This window comes from Embiotoca jacksoni, unplaced genomic scaffold, assembly GCF_022577435.1.
Source record: "Embiotoca jacksoni isolate LCO1_2020_lvr unplaced genomic scaffold, fEmbJac1.0.p SCAF_12, whole genome shotgun sequence".
In the NCBI taxonomy this organism is placed as follows: Eukaryota; Metazoa; Chordata; class Actinopteri; family Embiotocidae; genus Embiotoca; species Embiotoca jacksoni.
Window position 1 is genome coordinate 2,127,111 of NW_027185252.1, and position 20,390 is coordinate 2,147,500.

The 20,390-nt window shown below is 43.3% G+C and overlaps 1 protein-coding gene across 1 annotated transcript in view; it reads left to right on the forward strand.

The window, feature by feature from the left end:
• The window catches only part of cdh11 (cadherin 11, type 2, OB-cadherin (osteoblast)), an 86,437-nt gene that overhangs the window by 49,508 nt on the left and 16,539 nt on the right, over positions 1 to 20,390 (forward strand). The window contains exons 3-7 of the mRNA XM_069144191.1: positions 8,377 to 8,796; positions 9,756 to 9,895; positions 10,562 to 10,856; positions 13,211 to 13,330; positions 15,125 to 15,292. Coding sequence (XP_069000292.1) covers positions 8,646 to 8,796; positions 9,756 to 9,895; positions 10,562 to 10,856; positions 13,211 to 13,330; positions 15,125 to 15,292 — 874 coding nt within the window. The 5' untranslated portion in view covers positions 8,377 to 8,645. The remainder of the gene's footprint in view (positions 1 to 8,376; positions 8,797 to 9,755; positions 9,896 to 10,561; positions 10,857 to 13,210; positions 13,331 to 15,124; positions 15,293 to 20,390) is intronic.

The following is a 20,390-nucleotide window of genomic DNA, read 5'->3' on the forward strand; positions in this document are numbered from 1 at the left end:
CCCCCCGACCGTCACCTTGGGGAAAAAACACACAAAGTACTCACAGAACTGCAGTTGCGTCCAGTAACTACTATTGATTTACCTCGTTCCCGTGCGCCCGCTTCGCTTCGCTTCAGCTCAGCGCGAGAGTCGCTCGTGCATTTTTAACGTCGCGTTTTCGGGCCTCTGCGGCGTTAAGCTGCCGACGGCGTTTTATAATACATTATTTTGCTTCCTTTTTGTTGTTGTTGTTGTTGTTTTTTTTTCACTTAGCTACCTGGATCTACTGAAAGTAGAAAAGGTGCTAATGTTAGTAGCGCTGCTGCTGTTTCATACACGTCTTCACTTTTTCACCCCCTCCCACCCCCCCCAACCCCCACCCCCCCCACCCTTTCACACAGCGGCATCAATTTCCTTGCGGGAGAGACGCTTCAGTCTCCCGAGCGGAAAAAAAACGGATCTGCTTCCCCTGTGGAAAAGCGATCCTCTTCAGACTGTTTTCCCTCCATCAAAAACCCATCAAAGCTCCGTGACACGAAGCGCATTACCTCCGCAGAGATGGATACCAGGTGACAGGATTTGGTTGGGGACCGATGCTTATCCTCACGCCAAATCTGCTGCCGCTGCGTGCCTACTTGTTTTTCCCGCCGCGTCACGCACCTCTCACCGTGGGATTATTAAGAGGCGGCGATTAAGGTCCGCGCGGGCGCGCCGCCACCCGCCCTCGACTCGAGCGGCGCGTGCTGCCGACTCAGAGAAACGCCGTTTTGACTCACGAGTTTCTCGCTCTCTTTCTGTCAAAGTCGAGTGTCTTGACAAAGTAGAAAACGCTGAGAAAGCGTTATAAATTCCAACAAAAATATAAACGGCACAGTGACTGAGTTGAATGTTAATTACGGTTTCTTGCTGCATTTTATTATTTGGGATTTCAAGGTTCTGGACATTGAACGGAACATTCAGAACTTCATTCTTTTTCTCGTGTAAACGGTTCCTGATGATGTTAAAGTCGGGTTGATTGGAGATAATATTACATGGAGAAACTGACTGTGCGTGCACGTGTGTGTGTGCACGTGTGTGTGTGTGTGTATGTGTGTGTGTGTATGTGTGTGTGTGTGTATGTGTGTGCGCGTGAGAGTCAAAACAGCAGACATGAGGTCTTGTGGATGGTAATCAGCACTTTAATTTCACTAATGGCTTAATAGAAATCAGCAACCTCTACACATAGACAAACACGCACACACACACACACACACACACACACACACACACACAGAGCGAAGACCTACTTTGCAGTAACTGAGTCTGTGTGTGTGTGTGTGTGTGTGTGTGTGTGTGTGTGTGTGTGTGTGTGTGTGTGTCTCAGAGTTGCTCGCCTCTCATTAATACGTATTTTTTGTGAATGCTGAGAAAGCTTTGCACTCTTTCTTTGTAATTGCTTCTCCACACACACACACACACACACACACACACACACACACACACACACACACACACACACACCTATTAGTTCCCCTAATTGAAAGACAATTAAGCCTCAGGTTTCGTGGTGTGAGCTAAACGGCGGGTGTCTGTTTTCAGCATCGCTCTGTTTTTAAGCTTTTAACAGACCACAAAGAGCCGGCCACCGAAACGAGACACCCCGAGTGAACTTTGATACGCCGCCTCTCCGTCTCTCTCTGGGCCTTTCAGTTTCTTCCGTGTCCCTCCTTTGTCTTCTCGGTGCCTCACTCTTGCGGTCCTCGATAGCTCGCTTATCATCGGGGTTTTTTTTTTCGCAATATTACTTAAAACTACTCGTCTATATTTTCTAGCGGACACGTCCCTCCAATCGAAACGTATTTTGCATATTTGGAAGAAGAAGAAAGATTTCTAGTAGAATCGTTGCAACATCTCAATAGTTTGTGCAAAATTCGTTCCGACAGTTGGACTGAAACTCGAACACCGTGTTTGTTTCTGTTCGGTTGCTTTTTTTGTTGTTGTTTTCCTCTCGTGCTGCGTCCTCTCTTCTCGCTCTCCGGTCGTTTTATCTCATCCATACCTCATCTCATGAAAACCCTCCTTGTGCAACATGTCACTTCAAGAAACCAGACATGACCGACATTTTTCTTTTAGTTTTTAAGTGAGAGAGAGAGAGAGAGAGAAGAAAAACCCTCTTAGAGTCCACAGCTTTGCATCTATTGCAGAGTAGCTTGGGGATTTGTTTTGGAGAGTAGGAGTGGATTTTTACAGTAACAGAAAATCGCATTTTAAACCTCCCATGACCCCCTTTCTCATCTCGGCATAAACATGGGAGAAAAAAAAAAAAGATATCACATCTGGTTCGAATAGTGTTCAGGGTTAGAGAGGGGTTTGGTGCTTACAGTTTTTTGGCCCCGGAAACGGCCCGAGTTGTGTGTTTGCGGTGTCCTTGAATGTGTCTCCTCAGGCAACATCTTAAAAAGCCTGGTTGCTGGTTAATTTACTGTAAACTCCTGACTGCATTCACTTTCAGATCAGAAAAGAGAGGCCCCGTAACATCTGGATGTAGTGACGATGAGGGGAGGTAGTGTCACGCTGCTACTCCTGTCAATCACGCAAAAAGTCACCGTTGACTGTCCAATCAGAAAAGAGGGGGAAAAAAAAAAAAAAAAATGCTCATCTAGAAGCAGTAAAATCAAAAACTAATCAGTTTCCTATATTTAAAATCTATTACTTGTTCAATCCATCAGCTTTAATCGATTGCCTCATAAATTCAATCATCCGACCCCCCACGGTGCTCCGCCGTTCCGCCATCTTGGTTCACGTCAGAGCAGCCTGAGCGCCGTGCCGAACGACACCGAGAGCAATCCACAACAACAAAGTCGCCGCATGCGCGTCGCGTGTCACATGGAGACGACTTGAGTGACACGTCACGGCAGCCATGATGTGGTAAAACTATGATCCTGTCACAAACCGACCTGATCAGCGGCGTCAGCCGGTGCTCCGCCAGAACGGCCACCGACATCTGCTGCCGAGCGCCACGCTGCATCTTCCCCACCGTTTATCCTCGAGTATTTGAATCTCGGGCTTCTTATTTCAGTTACCGTAACACAGTGAGTCGAACAGTTCAACTCGACCTCTGCTTCGCGTGTGCAGTCAATCAATTTCTTAAACCGAGCTGAAAACCTGCAGAATGCGTGCTGGATAAATTGCATTGGATTATCGCAAATATTATATAGACGATTTGTTTCTTCATCACGTTGCCGGTATCATCCTGAACGATACGATGTGACACGCCACTGGCGCGTTACAACACCTGACAAATGAGTTAATAATTTAAACTGGAGTGTCTATTATTTACTGTATATGTGGGTTCTGAGAGACTTCACATCAAACCGGGTCCACATCCGAAAGACCTCGCCCTGCGTGAAAAGGAAAGACGGAGCGTGAGGTGAAATTACAACAAATGTACCCTCGTCTCTTTTGTCCTTTTTATATGTATTACTCCTTTTGTACACGTTGTTCACACAAGGTACAGTGAGACCATTGTTTGGCTGCACCTCCCTGAAACACAGGCAATATGTGGAGACGGAGAGGAGAAAGAAAGAAGAGACAAGACACACACACACACACACACACACACACACACACACACACACACACACACTCCGCTGCATACACGATTACACACACCGTGTGCCAAGGCAGACAGGGATATATATCACATTCATATATGAATGAATCAGCTTTATTACTACTGACCCCTAGAGAGGAGAGGAGAGGGAAAGTTTGAGCAGAGAGAGAAAAAAAAAAAAAAAAAAAAAAAAAGTGGGGTCAAGTCTGTTTTTTGTTTTTTTTCTTTTCTCTTTATACTTGCCAGACATTTTTTCAATGTTATTTTAATGGCTGCCGTCGGAGGTTTTGGCTCACCGAGGAGAGACCGAAATGAAAAGCACGGTCCAGAGAAAAGACACCGACAGACGGAGAGGTGCGGAGAGGGACGCGGAGACGGAGGCAGCGGGAGAAACCGGGGCGAACAAGACGGTCTGTCCTCGTTGTTTCACGGAGTAACGGAGGACAATCTCCCGCATGGAGACCGGCAACGATTAAAACAAAAGGGCTGAACTCCAGCTTTTAAATCCCATGCGTGCAAACGCGTAGTTTAAAGCAAGTATGTCTCCGGCCTTAAAGTCAATCTGGCTAAAGAGAGAACATCGTCAGATACAGGATGATGGGTAGAAGCAGGAGAGCAAACCAAAAACAGAAAAAGCTTTTAGCATCTATTTACGACTTAAAAACAACCCGAACGACAGGCAGCTAATCGTCGTCAGCTCGATATTGTGATGAACTTCAGTTCAAAGTAAAGGAACGCAAAAAAGGACGAAGATTAAAGAACCGGTTCCAGTTTCAAACACTCAACATCCGAAAACGTCCTGGACTTGACTTGTTGAGTTTGTGCAACTTGTCATTTTAATCCACACCGAGAAGACAACGTGGAAATTCACCTCTGTGCTTTTTAGTGGAACGCCAGGTCTCACATTCACATGCACACGTGCTCGCGATCACAGCGACATTCAAACCGTCGTGCGTGGAGAGAAACATACTTTCAGACACTCTCACGTGGCAGAAGGCTGTTCGTGATCGGATGCACACAAAACGTGGTGTGAATGTCGAGTTAGTTACAGCGTTGCCGGCCAGCGGGGCACGTCGCACTGATTCTTCTTTACCTGACTGCTTTGACCTCTGTGTGACACACACACACACACACGCACGCACACACGCACACACACACACACACACACGCACACACACACACAGTGTGTGTCTTAGCCATCCTCTCATGTTAGCCAATGAATCACAGCAGTCTACTCAAACACTTGACTCAGATTCACAGCATCACTCTGAACCCAAGGGAATGGTGCACACACACACACACACACACACACACACACACACACACACACACACACACACACACACACACACACACACGGTTCAGTATTCTAATGTGACTCCTGAGTCATGTATTCAGACAGAGGAAGTGGTCTGGCCAAAAGGCACGCTCGCCCTGGGGAGTCATTATCACTGACTTGTTTCTGTGCTGCATTTTTCCCCCTCTCTCTCTCTCTCTCTCTCTCTCTCTCTCTCTCTGTGTGTGTGTGTGTGTGTTATTATTGTAAACGGAGAATCGTGGATTTGGAACCGGAGTAACATCCATAAAACATCCAATAATAAGAGCGCTTTACTATTATTAAAGATTTGTAATTATTTTGGTTCTTTTTTTTAATTTATTTTTTTAAGCAGAATCGATCCTCTCGTCGTCGTTTTAACACGTATCAAACTGTGCGTCTCTCAGGTTGACATTTTACTTTGTAATCGGGGTTTTTAAACGCTCGTTAAGCACAAAATAAAACAACAGGATTGTTTTGCATCTCTTGTTGCTTCAGGAAATACAAATAATAATAATGTGCTTCATGCCCGCAGGTCGTTGCATTTCCCAACAAAGAGTCGTACCGAGTCGAGTAGTTTTAGCATGTGGAGGCGAGGTGTGTGATATTCTGCTGGCGCATTTTATTCTCGGATATGTCATGTTTCCCTTCACAACAGAAGCATTTCTTCCTTTTCTCATTAAAGCTCCTTTCTGTTTCGCATCGTGTTTATCAAAGGCTTCTCTGCCAGCACAGCTTCTTTTATTATTGATAACCAGCTCTTCCTCTGGTTTTTAAACTGTCCTGGTTGTCGTTCGTATTCCAGTTTCATCGGTTAAACCTGCTAACCAGGGAGATATCCGTGTTCGGTGCGGTCATCGTCGAAGGCAGCTTCCAGAGCATTAAAGCGTCAGCCGTCCAAATGTATGGAAAAAGAAACTGAAAGCTCAGAAAATTGTTGTGTTTTTAGTTGCCGTGCGAGAGGAAATAACTTTCCAAGCTGCTTCGTTTTTTAATTCGTCAGCGGGGTCATTTCTTCGTCAGCATCATTCACTTCACTTCTGAGCCGTCACTCTGCGATCAATCTATCTTATCAGTACTGTTTCGGTTGCTGTTGTTGTTTTTTTTGAACGTACCTAACTTGACACGTATCCGACAGGTTTTTCAGACAAATAACCGAAGACCTGTAGCGGGGAATCAGGATGCAGGGGAAAGCAATTTATTTTGGACTCGCTTTATTCTTACTTGTTAAATAAAGCTGACACTTAATTTGACACACAAATGACAGTTTGAGAGCCTGTAAATAGATTCGGTGTAGCAGGTGTCAGCTACTCGCACAACAAGTGCACACCAGAGTTTATAACTGTCTTTCAGCGTCGTTGTTGGTGTTTTTGTTTTTTTAAGACACCTTTGAAGTTTTAGCTCATTCTCGGCTCAATTTCAAAAAAAATATTTTCACTTTCAAGTGACGACTTCCGAAAATAGATATTCCTGAATTTTTGCTTGTTTTTTCTTATTATTATAAATTATCAGGCAATTCTTAAAATCCTCAACTCAAACTTGACGCAGAAAAATTACACTTTCGAGAAATTAACTGTGTACAGTTTTGGGGATAAAAATATACAACTTAAACAAGATTGTCCTCGCACGGTTTATGTCCCCCAGGCTTCGGTCTTCGCTGATCCCATTTGCCAGTGGTTCCTCTTCAACCCATTGCTTCTTTTTTTTTTTTCCTCGAGGTAATTTCAGTTTAGTCCCAGATACAGTAGGGTGGCGTCAAGCGGCCATTTTACTGTGGCTGTGGCGAAGAGACAGCTTGGAGGCTTTATGTAAATGAATGACAGACAGGCACAGGCACACACACACACACACACACACACACACACACACACACACACACACACACACACACACACACACACACACACAGTATGAGCATCAATCCGGAGGACTCGAGGATAATTAGCCAGATGATGAGCAGGTATGAGATGAACTGTCAACACTTCCTGGTTGGCTGGTCATGTGGTCAACAAAAGCCAATGAGCCTTAAGGGGAATTGTCTCACCTGCTGATCTTATGAATATTAAACACTTACATACATACACACACACACACACACACACACACACACACGCACACGCACACAGTCAAAGCAAAGAAAGAAGAGCAGAGTATAGAAGACGAGAGAAAATAAGAAGAATGAGGTAATAAAAAGAGAAAAAAGAAAAATAATCCCAGAGAGTCACATCATAAAACTGCAAAGAAAATAATTAGGTGCACTTGTTTCCCAAAGTTGAACCTTCCCAAAGACTTTTTTTTTTTTTATTACAGATTATGTTCTCTCCCAATGTCTGCAGCCACACTGCATGGACTACTAACAAAGAAAACAGCAGAAGAATAAAACTTCAGCCAACAGAAATAAAAACACGAATCAACTGTTCAAACAGCTTCAAATGACCTTTGTTTACATTTTCCTAACAGGCTGCAAACTCTATTTATTGTTCTTGCGCAGCAGAACAGGTGAAAGTAGAGAGACGCTGTTCTACTTCTGCACCAAGTTTCAGGAGGAAGATTGCAGTTTGATTGCTGGAAATACAAAGTGTCCGACTACCGACATCTTATCTACCAAGATCACACACTTTTAATGTAAACTTAACCATTATACAATCATGACAGTCACAAATCAGAAAAAAAAAAAACTAACATGGGCCTGTAAGTGACAACTTGGGATTTTGGGGGCTAAACGTTGGCAACAGGAAACAAGCATGCCTGTGTTGAAATAGTTAAATCAGATTTTTAGGAATGCAGCAGAGCTAAACTTATGACCTCCCCGTGGAGGCCCGATTCCCCCCTTCAGTCCTCTATTCCCCAGATCGTGTCCAAATTTGATTCATTCCTCCGTTGCTCTCATTAAATTGATTTTACAACATGCTCATATGCCAGGACTTTTCATTAAAATTGCACTTAAGGCCTTTCATTGACATTCATCTAGAGTTTCTTGCAATGAGCAAGCAGGTTTTTTGGGTTTTGTTTTTTTTTTTTTGCTTCTCAGCGGTTGATGGACACATTAGGTTTTTGTACAGATCAAATTTTGTCTCACTGCTGCTGATAAATTCACTGCAGAGACAAAGACGCTGACTCATCACCTGTCGTGACGAGTCAGGCAGGGCTCTGACGAATATACCGAACGTACCTTTAAACACTTTTTGTTTGAAGACATTAATTTCAACGCATTTAAAAGAAGCTGTAAACAGAGCGACGCAGTAACCTGGCGTTCCCTCCCACGATTAATGAAGTGTGCGTCTAATTGAATTAAAGCTAATGGGTTTACAGACAACACTGTCAGTGCGATTAGTACGACGTCGAAGTTAAAACAACAAACCACTTAAGCAGTCGGATCTCCAACTCGTTAAAGTAAAAGTTTGATTAAATTGCGCACAAATTTAGTTGTTTTTTTTAATCATTTTTATGTCACTGACCGAGCTGCTTTCTTTTCTGCTCTCTCTTCTAGGCTCTTTGACTCGAAGTGAAAAAGAGGTAAACAAACTGCGTGATAGAAGAAGAAGAAGACGACACAAAATCACGGTGAAGAAGGGCCGTAACGTCGGTGATGAGGATCTGCAGCAACCGGAGCCGTCTCAGCTCATGAACTAGGAAGATCATCAACAACATTTCGTTAGAAAAAAACAGGATACCGGCTCAGTGGGAGCGGCGCTCCACTGAGAGGAACCGCAACGTTTGGGGGCGGAGCGAAGCGAACGGTAGCTCGGGTTGGGCGAGATGGCGACGCTGGCGGTGAAGCGGCAGGGCTTCGGGCCGCTGAGGGCCTTCCTGGTGCTGTTGGGAGTTTCAGCGCTCTGTAGCGTCGCATTAGGGACCCGGAAAGGAAACGCTTCGTTGGACCAAAGGGCCCACAGACACAGACATCCAGGTACGACGAAGCAGCAAGATTTCTCTTCATCATTGGGCTTAAACATTTTACAACTTATGGTCGGTTCATATTTACAAGCATAAACTGTAATTGTGATGCTAAAAAAATGATCTGCAAAGACAGCCTTCCGTGCTACGTCTCTTTCATCGTGTTTGTAGGTTCAAAACTTGACGATTTTCCCTTTTCTCCATTTTTTTATTTATTCATTTATCTATTTATTTTTGTTTTTTAAAACTACTATACAAGATACTGTATGTTATTATGCACGCTGTTAAACAACTATTGACTTAAACAAACGTAACTGTTCTTTTCCATTTCCATTTAAAAAATGTCTTGTCAACGAGACCTCTCACTCTAACGACGTCTTCAGCACATTTCCACCCCGATTCACATCGTTCTGTTTCACCTTTAGGATTTACTTCCATCGAGCACCCTTCAGTTGCACACGTTCAAACATGGCCGCTGCCCTCTGCCACCACAGTTTAGCTCCCGTTAGCCACCGAGCAGCTGCACTGCAACAAACAAGAGCTTAAATGCTTCCTAAGATCCACGTAAACAAAACAAAAAAAACAACAACCGACTGGTTGCAGCGTGCGTTGTTCAAACAAACCGCCTACGTTTCCTCAGCTGGGATTTTAATCAGTGACCCATAATTCAAAAAAATAGGCCTGTTTGTGAGATCCCGGCCTCCCACCCACTTTTAAGTTCAGTCAACTGAAATAAAAGATCTCAGAAAATGAACTGTAGTTGTGGTAATAATTAATTAATTCAACACTGAGTGGAGAAGAAAAAAAAATGTGGCTTTTCATTTGGCTTCGTAGCAAAAAAAAATTGGATTGCAGACCACAATAAATGTGCTTCCGAGTGGAATTTGTTAACAACGTAATTTATATTTAATTTGCTAAATATATATTGTTGGTTTAAAGTAATGGTTTGGTGTTTAATTCATCTGTTTCTAGGTCACTTGTCGCTGCATAGACACAGACAGAGAGCGGGGAAGGAAGGACAGGTACTCCACAGGTCCAAACGAGGATGGGTCTGGAATCAGTTCTTCGTCATTGAGGAGTACACCGGACCCGACCCGGTTCTGGTGGGCAGGGTGAGTTAATAAAACAATCCCTCTGACGACTTCTTCTCTTCCGAGCGGTATTAGTACCGGAATAACCGTTTTAATGAAAGGCCACCTCGGCCTCCACGGCGAGGGCAGGAGAGGTGACGGCAAAACTCCGACAGGATTTAAATGCGCTCGTCGCATTTATCAAGCCGAGATGGAAAAAAAAATACAAGAATAAAAATTAAAAAAAGGAAAGAGGTCATGTTCATGTTCCAAGGGTGAAGATGATTGGTGGTGCTCCTCCACAACAACACCATCACTCAAGCTGAGCAGCGGCTTTCATAGCAAACAACAAATGATGTTTACAATGCGTCATATTTCATAGTCTAGGGGCCGTAAAGGAAGAACAAGAGTTTAATTGAATGTTGAACATCCCTCATTTTTTTTTATGACAGTATTTTAAATCTCTTACTTATTAGTGTTTGCCTGTCAAAACACAGATCATGTCTGGTTTGTCCATTTCAGCCTTTCAGCCTCATTTTGTTTGTCTACTTGAGAAACAGAAACCTTGCCGAGGCCAAAAGTACCTGCCTCGTTGTATAACCACGACTCCGTCTCTTTTTCCTCTTTAATATCGACAAAAATCTGAAATCCAGATGTGGGATCCTATCTGTGCATTTAACTCTATGTTGTGTCTCCCCTCTCTCCAAGCTCCACTCAGACGTAGACTCGGGCACCGGGTACATCAAGTACATCCTGTCCGGCGAAGGTGCGGGAACGATCTTTGTTATCGACGACAAGACGGGAAACATCCACGCCACAAAAACGCTGGACCGCGAGGAGCAGGCCCAGTACACGCTAACGGCACAGGCCGTGGACAGAGACACCAACAAACCTCTGGAGCCTCCGTCGGAGTTCATCGTGAAAGTTCAGGACATCAACGACAACCCTCCCGAGTTTCTGCAGGGGCCGTACTACGCCAGGGTGCCTGAGATGTCCAATGTTGGTGAGTAGCGGAAGAAAAGGAGGGGGAGCTTAGTTTGGTGCGAATAGGCCAAGGAAAGGGGGAGGGGCTTAGTTAAGATTGGTAAGAAGACCAAATTTCTCTTTTTACATGTTCTTATCACAAAAGCCTACAAAAGCAAAGATATGTCAATGAACATGACCTACAGATTTGTTTTCTTTCCCACTTATAATTTGATAACAACAATAATTCAGAAAAGTCAATCAAATTGCAGTTGTTTTTTAGCAGACAAAAGCTCTCTGTTTTACATTGATTGACATGTGTTAATGTAGTCGCTGATGGAGTTCATCACCAGTGTTGTTTGTCTCCTAAACAGCCCTTTTCATACATTATTAATAATCACTGAAATGTGAACACAGGAAGTGTGATAGGGAACCGACACATTCAGTTCCTGAAAAAGCCGTTTCTCATTTTTGTATTTATTTTTTATTATATGTTCCTAACAGGAAAAAATAAATGGGCTCAACCATTAGCAGGTGAGGAAATATTTAGTATTAGGTTGGCACAGGCAAGAGGTCCTATCTTCTCCTTAGAGTCTCCTTACATAGACCCTCTGGTCTTGATAGATCTGCTTCTCCAAATGTGATGTGGTCTTGGAGAGCCTTCAACCCTTCAGGGCCGACCTGAAATAAACCACACTGGCAGTGGTGCTGCCTCCGACTGTGAAAGGCGGAGAAATCCCCCCCCCCCTCGCTGAATGGACAGGACTTCCAAAGACAGGAACTTCTGAATGACTTTTTGTTTAAGCTGTTTTTCCACCCAATCCGCTTAATAAGCTAAAACCTGAATACGGACGTCTGGCGAGGACGAAAGAAAAGCTGTGTTTTGACTAACTGAGGTCCATGTTCCCTCGTGAAGTACAGAGTTAGAAAAAGGTCTCTTTGAAATACACACCGTTGTTTTTTTTCAGGTAAACTCAGGGCCACATTGAGTTTTCAGTTATAACCAGTGGATTTTATGCTCGGTACAATGGTGGTGCTCAAATGGCTGCAACTGGAAATGGATATATTCAAATAGCGTATGTGGAACTGAAAGAAAACACACTTTTGTTCAAATAAAAGTTAAACGCAGGAAACTGGAAAGTTCATGCACACAGCCGAGTCTCACTGCGGGTCTTCACAGACTGTCCTCCTGGTTAATAATATAGTCTTACACAAAACAGGAGTTTTTAACCAGATTGATCTTTGAAAAGAAGAAGAGAAAGTCAGATGCAGGAGCCCAAGGAGGCTTCAAACTTTCAATAAGTAACAACTTGGACTGACAGCATTCAGTCTTTCATTGTCTGCGAGTCAATTGTCTGAAAAGTCGTATAAATATGTTCAGGAAGGAGGTCAATGGGCACAAAATCTTGATGTGAAAATGGTGGTGGGAGAATTTCAATTCACAAGATGAAACACTTTGATTTGATACCTTTCTATAACCATCTTTTTTTTTTAGGAATTACTGGATGGCTGAGAATAAAGCGGAAGACCGAATAAGATACCCTCCTCAAAAAAGACCTGTTATAAATAGAACTTCGGCCGTAACATTCGTTGCCTGCAGGTGGTGTGAATGCAGCTATTGATTTCTTTACCTGTATGTGGTGATGACACGGGTCTAAATCACTGCTTACACCACATTTCTCTAGCAGGCAGAGCAGGTTGGCGGTTGCAGAACAGATCTGGCACCAAATATAAAATGTAAAAAAGTAATATAGTGAATGTTAAAGTTAGTTTTATGAGTTGTGTCACATCCGAAAAAGGACATTTCAACAATTATGCAAATAGAACATATTTCACACTTCTGCAAATGTAATTTACTTGCTCAGCTTAACTGTGTCAAGTTCAGTTAAACAAGATTTACTGGAAGTAGATGCTGTTGGGTTAGAAACACCATATCTCCCAATTGACAGTTTATTTTGGGGAGGGCTAAGATAAACTGTCATGTCCTGAACTCAACAACCATGAGTTTTTCAGATTATCCAATGGGTTTTGAAAAGGTCCATAAATCCACGGGGGTTGTTGAACTCTGTCATCTCTTTGGAGGGAGTATAATGTTTAATTTAAAACATGAAGATCACCAAAATTGGAGACAGGATTTTTTTTTTTTCCAGAAGACTGATGAAATGTAGAGAAATAATAGTGGAGACCAGGCTCTCAGGGGGGGAAGTTCAGCAGCAGCGTGTCTGAGAGATGGGAGTGTGCTTTCCATTTCCCATCCAGCTTGGTTGCCGGCAGGTGAAGCGGCACTCGCTTTCGTGACGAGCTTGTTTTGTCGAAGCCTTCTTGAACCGAATCGCCGAGGTAGAGTTATCTTCCTCCTGACATCTCTGTCGCGTCTGTGTGTCTGTCCCGTAGGCACGTCAGTGATGCAGGTGACGGCTACAGATGCCGATGACCCCACCTATGGCAACAGTGCCCGACTGGTGTACAGCATCCTGCAAGGACAACCCTACTTTTCTGTGGAGCCTCAGACGGGTGAGGAACTATCACTGTCATCGTCATCATCATCATCATCATCCACAACACAACCAAACACACACACACAAGTTTACAAGACTAAGAACTACTAATCATCGCTGCTAAATCTTAAGACACTTCTGTATCCCAAAGAAACTTAAAAATGCCATAAAAACAAGAACAACAAACAATAAATAAAATAGAAAAACAATAGTCTCAATTAAACCCAAGCAAAAAAATGAATTAAAAAACAATTGTGCTTTGGCTTTCCTATAAAGTGTTTCTTTGGATTCACCAACAGATAGTAACTCAAGCAGGGATGGGTGAAATTGCCAGATCAATACAATAAAGAGAATTAATACTCACAGCTGATGTCTTATTATTTGCCATCTTTTTTGCCTCCAACAGATTCAGCTACTTTTGCAGCTCCAACAAAGACGTAACAGTGAGATCGTTTTTGCCATTTAAGTTGTGTTTTACAGTCATAATTAAATAATACAAGGATTTAGCCTTGGTTTTTTTGTATCCTGAAATTGCAGACTACCAGACTTTACTGCTGTGTGGAAACTACTCGTTGCCAGGGCCAAAAACTCCCTCCCCCCATTCCAAGAAAAAAAAAAAAAACATTTCTTTTTGCACTATTTTCATCTTCTACCACTGTCAATGTAAAAAGCTTAGAACTCAGTGCTGCGGGGATCCTGTAACAGCACATCCTTTCAACTGAAATTGGTGAGGAAAAGAAGCCACTACTGTTAAAAACAGGTCCCCAGAGGACATACAGCTCAGGTCCCTGCTGAGCCCAGGCCTAATATTTGGGTTCGCATTATGAGGAGAAATTGGATGTAAGGAGAGAGAGAGAGAGAGAGCGAGAGAGAGAGAGGTCGGGGGGCAGACAGAGGGACCATGTTAGGTCAGGAGACGGAGAGGAAGAGCTGAAAGCGAGAGGTTAGGGGCGGGGGGGAAAAAAAAATTGGTTTAAAGAGCGAGTTTGTGGAAAGAGAGTGGCGAGGGCACGGAGAGCGGGAGTGATTTGGGCAGAGTAAATCTGGCTAATCAAAACCAGTGTTGGGTATTTGACTGGCTCAAATCCACAGCTCACATTTCTAATTGGTTTGGAGATTATCAGCTTTTCATGCTGTCACACACACACACACACACACACACACACACACACACACACACACACACACACGGCATAATATGACAGCAGAGAGCCTCCCCGACACTGCAGCGAGAAATGTGCAGAAAAGGACGAGAGAGATGGAGAGAGAGAGAGCGAGAGAGGGTGCCGGCTGATGAATTAAACAGAAAAGATTACTGGGGCTTGAAATAGATAAAAGTGAGACTTCACAGATGTTCTACTACAGTTCTTTAGTTATTTGAATGATGAGTGATGATGTGTTTCCCCCCCAAAAAAAATTAGATAGCTTCAGAATAAATGTCAGTTCCTGCTCTTAGAAGAGTAAATTGCTTGGCAACTGATTTTGTTTTTTGAGAGGGACTTTTTTTTTTTTTTTTTTTTTTTTTTTTTTTTTTAATACTACTTTAAATTCCGAAAATAACATTTTTCAATACATAATTCAGATATATAATCATATAAAACGCCGGTGCATAGTGTGTACCACCCTACTTGTGCACAAAAACATGTTAAATGTTAAAAACAGTTCACGCGTACTGATGCAAACGTGGACTTTACCTGAATGGCTTTTTGAACTACTGAACTTGTAATATTTCAAAAGCCATAAAAATCAATGAGCCTCAAGTAATCTGGAATCCGAACGTTAAATTAATGTTACAAATCTGTCCGGGCAGGTATAATTCGTACGGCCTTGCCCAACATGGACCGCGAGGCCCGCCAGGAGTACGACGTCGTCATCCAGGCCAAAGACATGGGCGGTCACATGGGCGGGCTGTCGGGCACCACCGAGGTTAAAATCACCCTCACGGACGTCAACGACAACCCTCCAAAGTTCCCGCAGAGTGAGTACTCACCCCACGGCGTATTCATCCGCAGTGCCTAATGTATGAACATGTGTTACTGTCCTCTGGTGGGAAATCTCTGTTTAAGAGGTGTCAAAGTGTCATCGCAGTCTGTCTGGACTTCCCGTCACGTTCATCTGCAGGTGTGTCGGCACACATCGACGTGCGTCGGTCGGTCTGTGCTATATGCGCGCACGCCAGAAAAAACACCACTCGTTTGCAAAATATAGAAACCAGTGAAGTCACCGAAGGAGGCAAGAAAGATGAATTGGGAAATCAATTATGAAAGGTTCTTTACTGAGCTTCGGCATGTGTGCGTGTTTGTATGTGGACGAGAAATTTCCCTCAGACATTCGTTGACTGACTGATTGTTGGAGTGATATAAAGTATTAAGTCTGAATTCATTAAGATCTGAAGATTTGATGGTAATAACATTTGGTTTTATAGGCACTCTGGTTTTTCTTCTGTTTACTATACTGATATTACCAACTGTGACAAAGATACCCATCAAATAAACAGATGGTAGTTTTCTAATTGGGTCGTCAAGCAAACAAACAATGTCTGTCTGTTTCTGTTCCCTATTATTCGGTTGTTTTTTATGGACGCTTCCTTCCAGTTCATGTTTTTTGTTGACATCGACCTTTTTCAAAAGGCAGAAGATGGTTGGGAAATCGCTTCACGTGTCCGTTCTAAATCTACAAAGCAAAGATTCAACTTTCCTGGTTTGCCTGATAGAAACAGCAGTAGCCTGAACCTCAGCGGCGATTTGAAGCTCTGTATTTCTTACATTCAATCAAAAGCCCAAGAATCTGCGTCTTTCTCCCTTTTTCACCCAGTCTTTCCCATTTAGGGAGTCTTTCTGCAACTGTTTTTTTTGTTGTTTTTTTTGTTCCTCCCTTCCTTCCTCCCTCTCTCCCTCCCTCCCCTCCTGTAAGTCTGAGCAGAGGGACTCCTGGCAGAGATTCAGCAGAGTAGCTGCAGGAATGGATGGAGAGAAGAAGGAGGGTGGGTGAGGTGGGAGGGGGAGGGGAACAGACGAGATGAGGGATCAGGATTTAGCCTGTGGAGAAGCTGAATAGGCGAGAAAGGAGAGCGACACGAGCAGAAGCGGAAGTACAAAACGGCGAGATGCAGAGAGGGAAGAAAAGAGAACGTCAGAAGCATCAGTCCGGCTCCTGGAGTCGAAACGAGCCGACAGCGTTTCCCTTCGATGCAAAGATACAATCTGACTCCTGTAAGGCCACGACGAACAGACAACATGTTGAGGCCATTTGTCCTCCAGCAGGTTGTTTTCAGCAGGCACGCTCGGTACATTTCGAAGTTTCCATACAGGTCTTTTTGATTGCGCCACATGTCCTTTCATATGAAATCAAAACACAAAGTTGAAACATGTTAAGAACAAAGTCGATCTGAGACTAAATTGTCAAATTTGGTGGCGAAATTCAAAGCAAAGGGTCCCATGAATGGCTGCATTTTTTTTCCAAGCGTCACTTCATAACCTCTGATAACCTTTTGACCTTTTAAACCAGTGACCTCACCAATAAGGAAACAAGGTGATTTATTAACTATTTAACAAACTTGCACCAGACGATCAGAACCAGAAGTATTTCTTGGTCTGTTTTACTAATACAAATAAGAAGAAATATGGTTGTTGTAACGAGGTAGTAAAGATCGTCTCTGTAACTTCAGGCCACCCCGTCTGTTTCTGTATCCAAAGTGCGCATAAAACATCTTAAAAAAAAAAAAGATGACAAGACAGAAAGTATGCTTTTATGACCAGCCATTATCAGTCCTAAGTGTTCACAAAGTGGCTTCTCGCAACCTCACTGGCAGTTTGCATCTGTGGCGCGAGATATTACACATCATGGCAATATGTTGTCGATGCGGTTACCCTTGTTCGAGAGAAAGAAAAAAAAAAAAAGTAGAAGTACAACCACCTGCAAGAAAAATCCTCCAGATGGTGTGAATGAGGACAGTGATTACTTATTTAGTAGTTGGGCAGCGTGAGGGAGAGAAAAGAAAGGGACAAAATAAAATAAAAAGTGAAATGAGTCTAGAAAAAGAAAAACAGAGCCGGAGAAAAGACAAAAATAAAAACAAAGAGAAACAAACCATACGTGTCAGCGTTAGACCCCCAGCGTGCTTCTCAGTTCAGATTCAAGCTGCTGTGTTGTGATCTCTCCGTCTCCCTCCATTTCTCACCGACTTTCTTGTCCCGTTAATTCTCTCCCTTTTCACCTCATTATCGAGCATCTTTCCGTTCGCCCGCCCCGAAAATCCATCACGGCACAGACAGGGAGTGTAGGAGCAAGAGGAGCGAAAGGCAAACAGCAGTGATTGTTCTCTAACTCTCCCTCCGACTTCACTTTTCATTAGGCTGACATGACAGAGATGGTTTGGTTAAATACTGTTAATACACGTCAGCCGCGGTGCTCTCTCTCTCTCTCTCTCTCTCTCTCTCTCTCTCTGTCTCTCGTTCTTGTTTAAACACCGACAATGGAGATCAAAAGCAGATAATAATAAAAAAAAAAGACGTCTGAAGCGGTGAAAGATCCTTCGGTTGATATCTACAGGCTTCTATTTGCACATCGTTTACATCATCAACCTTCGCTGACTTCTAGGAGCGGGATTATGGAACTGTCTATTCCTCAAAGCAAACCAGACTCTATCGATTTAAAAAAAAAAAAAAAAATCTCAGACACGACTTTGATTTTGAAATGAAGTCCAAATTAAAAGTTTTTCCTCACTGGTTTAGGCAGAAAATAAAAGTCGTAATGTGTGGAAAATTGGTTTAAAATGAACGAGATGGTGCAAAGAACATTAAAACAAAGAGAAAATTCTTCATCTTCATACCTCTTTTTGGAGTAAATGGAAAGGAATTGCTGTAGAAAGAATATAATTCATGCTTTTTAAAGTTCAAGAGAATCTTAATAATAATATCATTAGAACAGCAACATTTTTGGTCAAGTGGTCCATGCTGACATCGGTATTATACTTTTGGCACCTGCATGGTATGTGTGTGTGTGTGTGTGTGTGTGTGTGTGTGTGTGTGTGTGTGTGTGTGTGTGTGGGGCTGTGTGTGTGTGTGGCTGTGCACGCCAACTGCATGTCTGCCAATGCAATCACAGAATGTGGTGTAAACAGACCAGTGTTGGACGACAAGTGTCCCAAAAATTACTGCCATCATATCATAAATCCAAATATCAAAGCATGCGACAAACTCTGAAGCTGAACGCCACCAAAAGCAAACTCGGTTCCCTTTTTTCTTCAACAAGAAGCAGCTCTCTGTGTTTCTTCAGGCTTGTTTTTGTTCGAGTTATAATGTCGTCAATAATCCGTTTAGTGCCGCAAACCGCAAAGTCAAACTCAGAGCAGAAGTCCACGCCCACCACAGCATATTTAAAACACACCACAGACACATATCAACTCTTTGAATAAACAACTCTTCAATTAAATCGGAATCACCAATACATTTGATGAAATATAGTCTGTGTAACGACACATCAAAGTTACAAGCAGGAGTCAGAAATGATAAAGTACTACAAGGCATGACTGTTAAATTACTGATCTAAGAGATCGGAGTCATTACATGAGGCTGTTCATTGGTGTTTATATATAAACGCCGCCTGTTTTTATGAGCTTCTTTCACAATCGGACATCTGAGAGAAATATAAACAGTAGGAGGAATGAAAGCAACGCATGACTTCACTTTCTCATGCAAAGCAACTTGCAAAATTAGCAAAAACAAACAGTGGCTTGACTTTTTTGCCGTGACGAACTCACGTTTTCCTCCCCGGTGGTCTTTGAATGTAACATACTGGTTTCCTGCCCGTGCTACGCTTCGGTTTTAGCCCGGGGACAGGTATGCCAAGCTGCCCTGTGTGTTCTGTCATACAATGTTTAACTCAGCTGCCAGGAGCCATTGAAGTTAAGCTACTTAGGGAAAGCAAGAATAGAAAGACGGGAGCAAAAAAAAAAAAAAAAAAGAAAAGAAAAAGAGGCAGGAAAAGGGCCAAGGAGGGGCAAGGATGAAATGAGCATTTAGCTGGTGATGGGACAGAGGAGGGGGAGGAGGGGGAGGAGGAGGAGGAGAGGGGGGACGGGCATGAGAGAAGTAGGGCGACGAGGGAGGGGGGGGCGGGGGGGGGGGGGGAGGTGAGGCGAGGATGAATGAAGAGATTTGGGAGGATGAAAAAGGGGAGAGACAAACAGGAGATGAAGAAGGAGGCAGAGATGTTGGCAGAAGGAGAGTTTTAAAAAGGCAGAGACGGAGAGGGGAAGACGGAGAGGGGAAAAATTGGCGAAGATCGATGGAGATGTGGTGAAGGAAAAAAAAAAAAGTAAAGGGCTGGAAGGTGATAGGAGGGGATTTGGGCCGGATGGATCAAGTCCTGCGAAATCACTCTCCTCTCCCCTTTTTGAATTTTGGAAGCCAGGCGACCGAACGAATTTCATGATTCACAGGATTGCTACACCTGGACGAGCAGGATAAACATGCTACTGGTGTACAGCCCCGTAAAAACCATGAGTCGACTCCGCGCCTCTCTCCGCCCGAATCGAAACGTAAGGAGGGAGGGAAAGGAGGGATCGGGGGAAGGAGGGAAAACATCAGAGGGAGATTTGGACAAAGAAAAGAAACAGGAAGACAGAAAATGCTGCGTTCCAAATGACGTACTTTTGAGAGTCACTATTTTTGAGTGCATTAAGCGCGTTCACAGAAACATGCAGTTCGCTGCAAGTACCAGGATGATGCACTCAACACGGTCCAAAAACAAGACGAGTGAAAGGCCTAACACTTTCCACCCTAAACGGTCGCCATCTTGGCCACGCAGAGGAAGGGGGCGGGGCCAGCGACTACAAAAATGTTTGTTTTGTTTTTTTTGTTTTTTAAATGAAGGCGTTTGAGGAAGCTGCAGGTGTTCCTGACCACCACACAAAAAGTATTTTTCACTGTACTGCTGCTGGACAGAAGAATCCGTGTGTTTAATGAGTGCGTTAAACAGCGGGCACAAAAAAACTTCTCATGCACTTAATTTCTTGGTAAAAAAAACAAAAAACGAAAGCTGCTACCCTGTAAAAAAAAAAAAAATCCTGCATT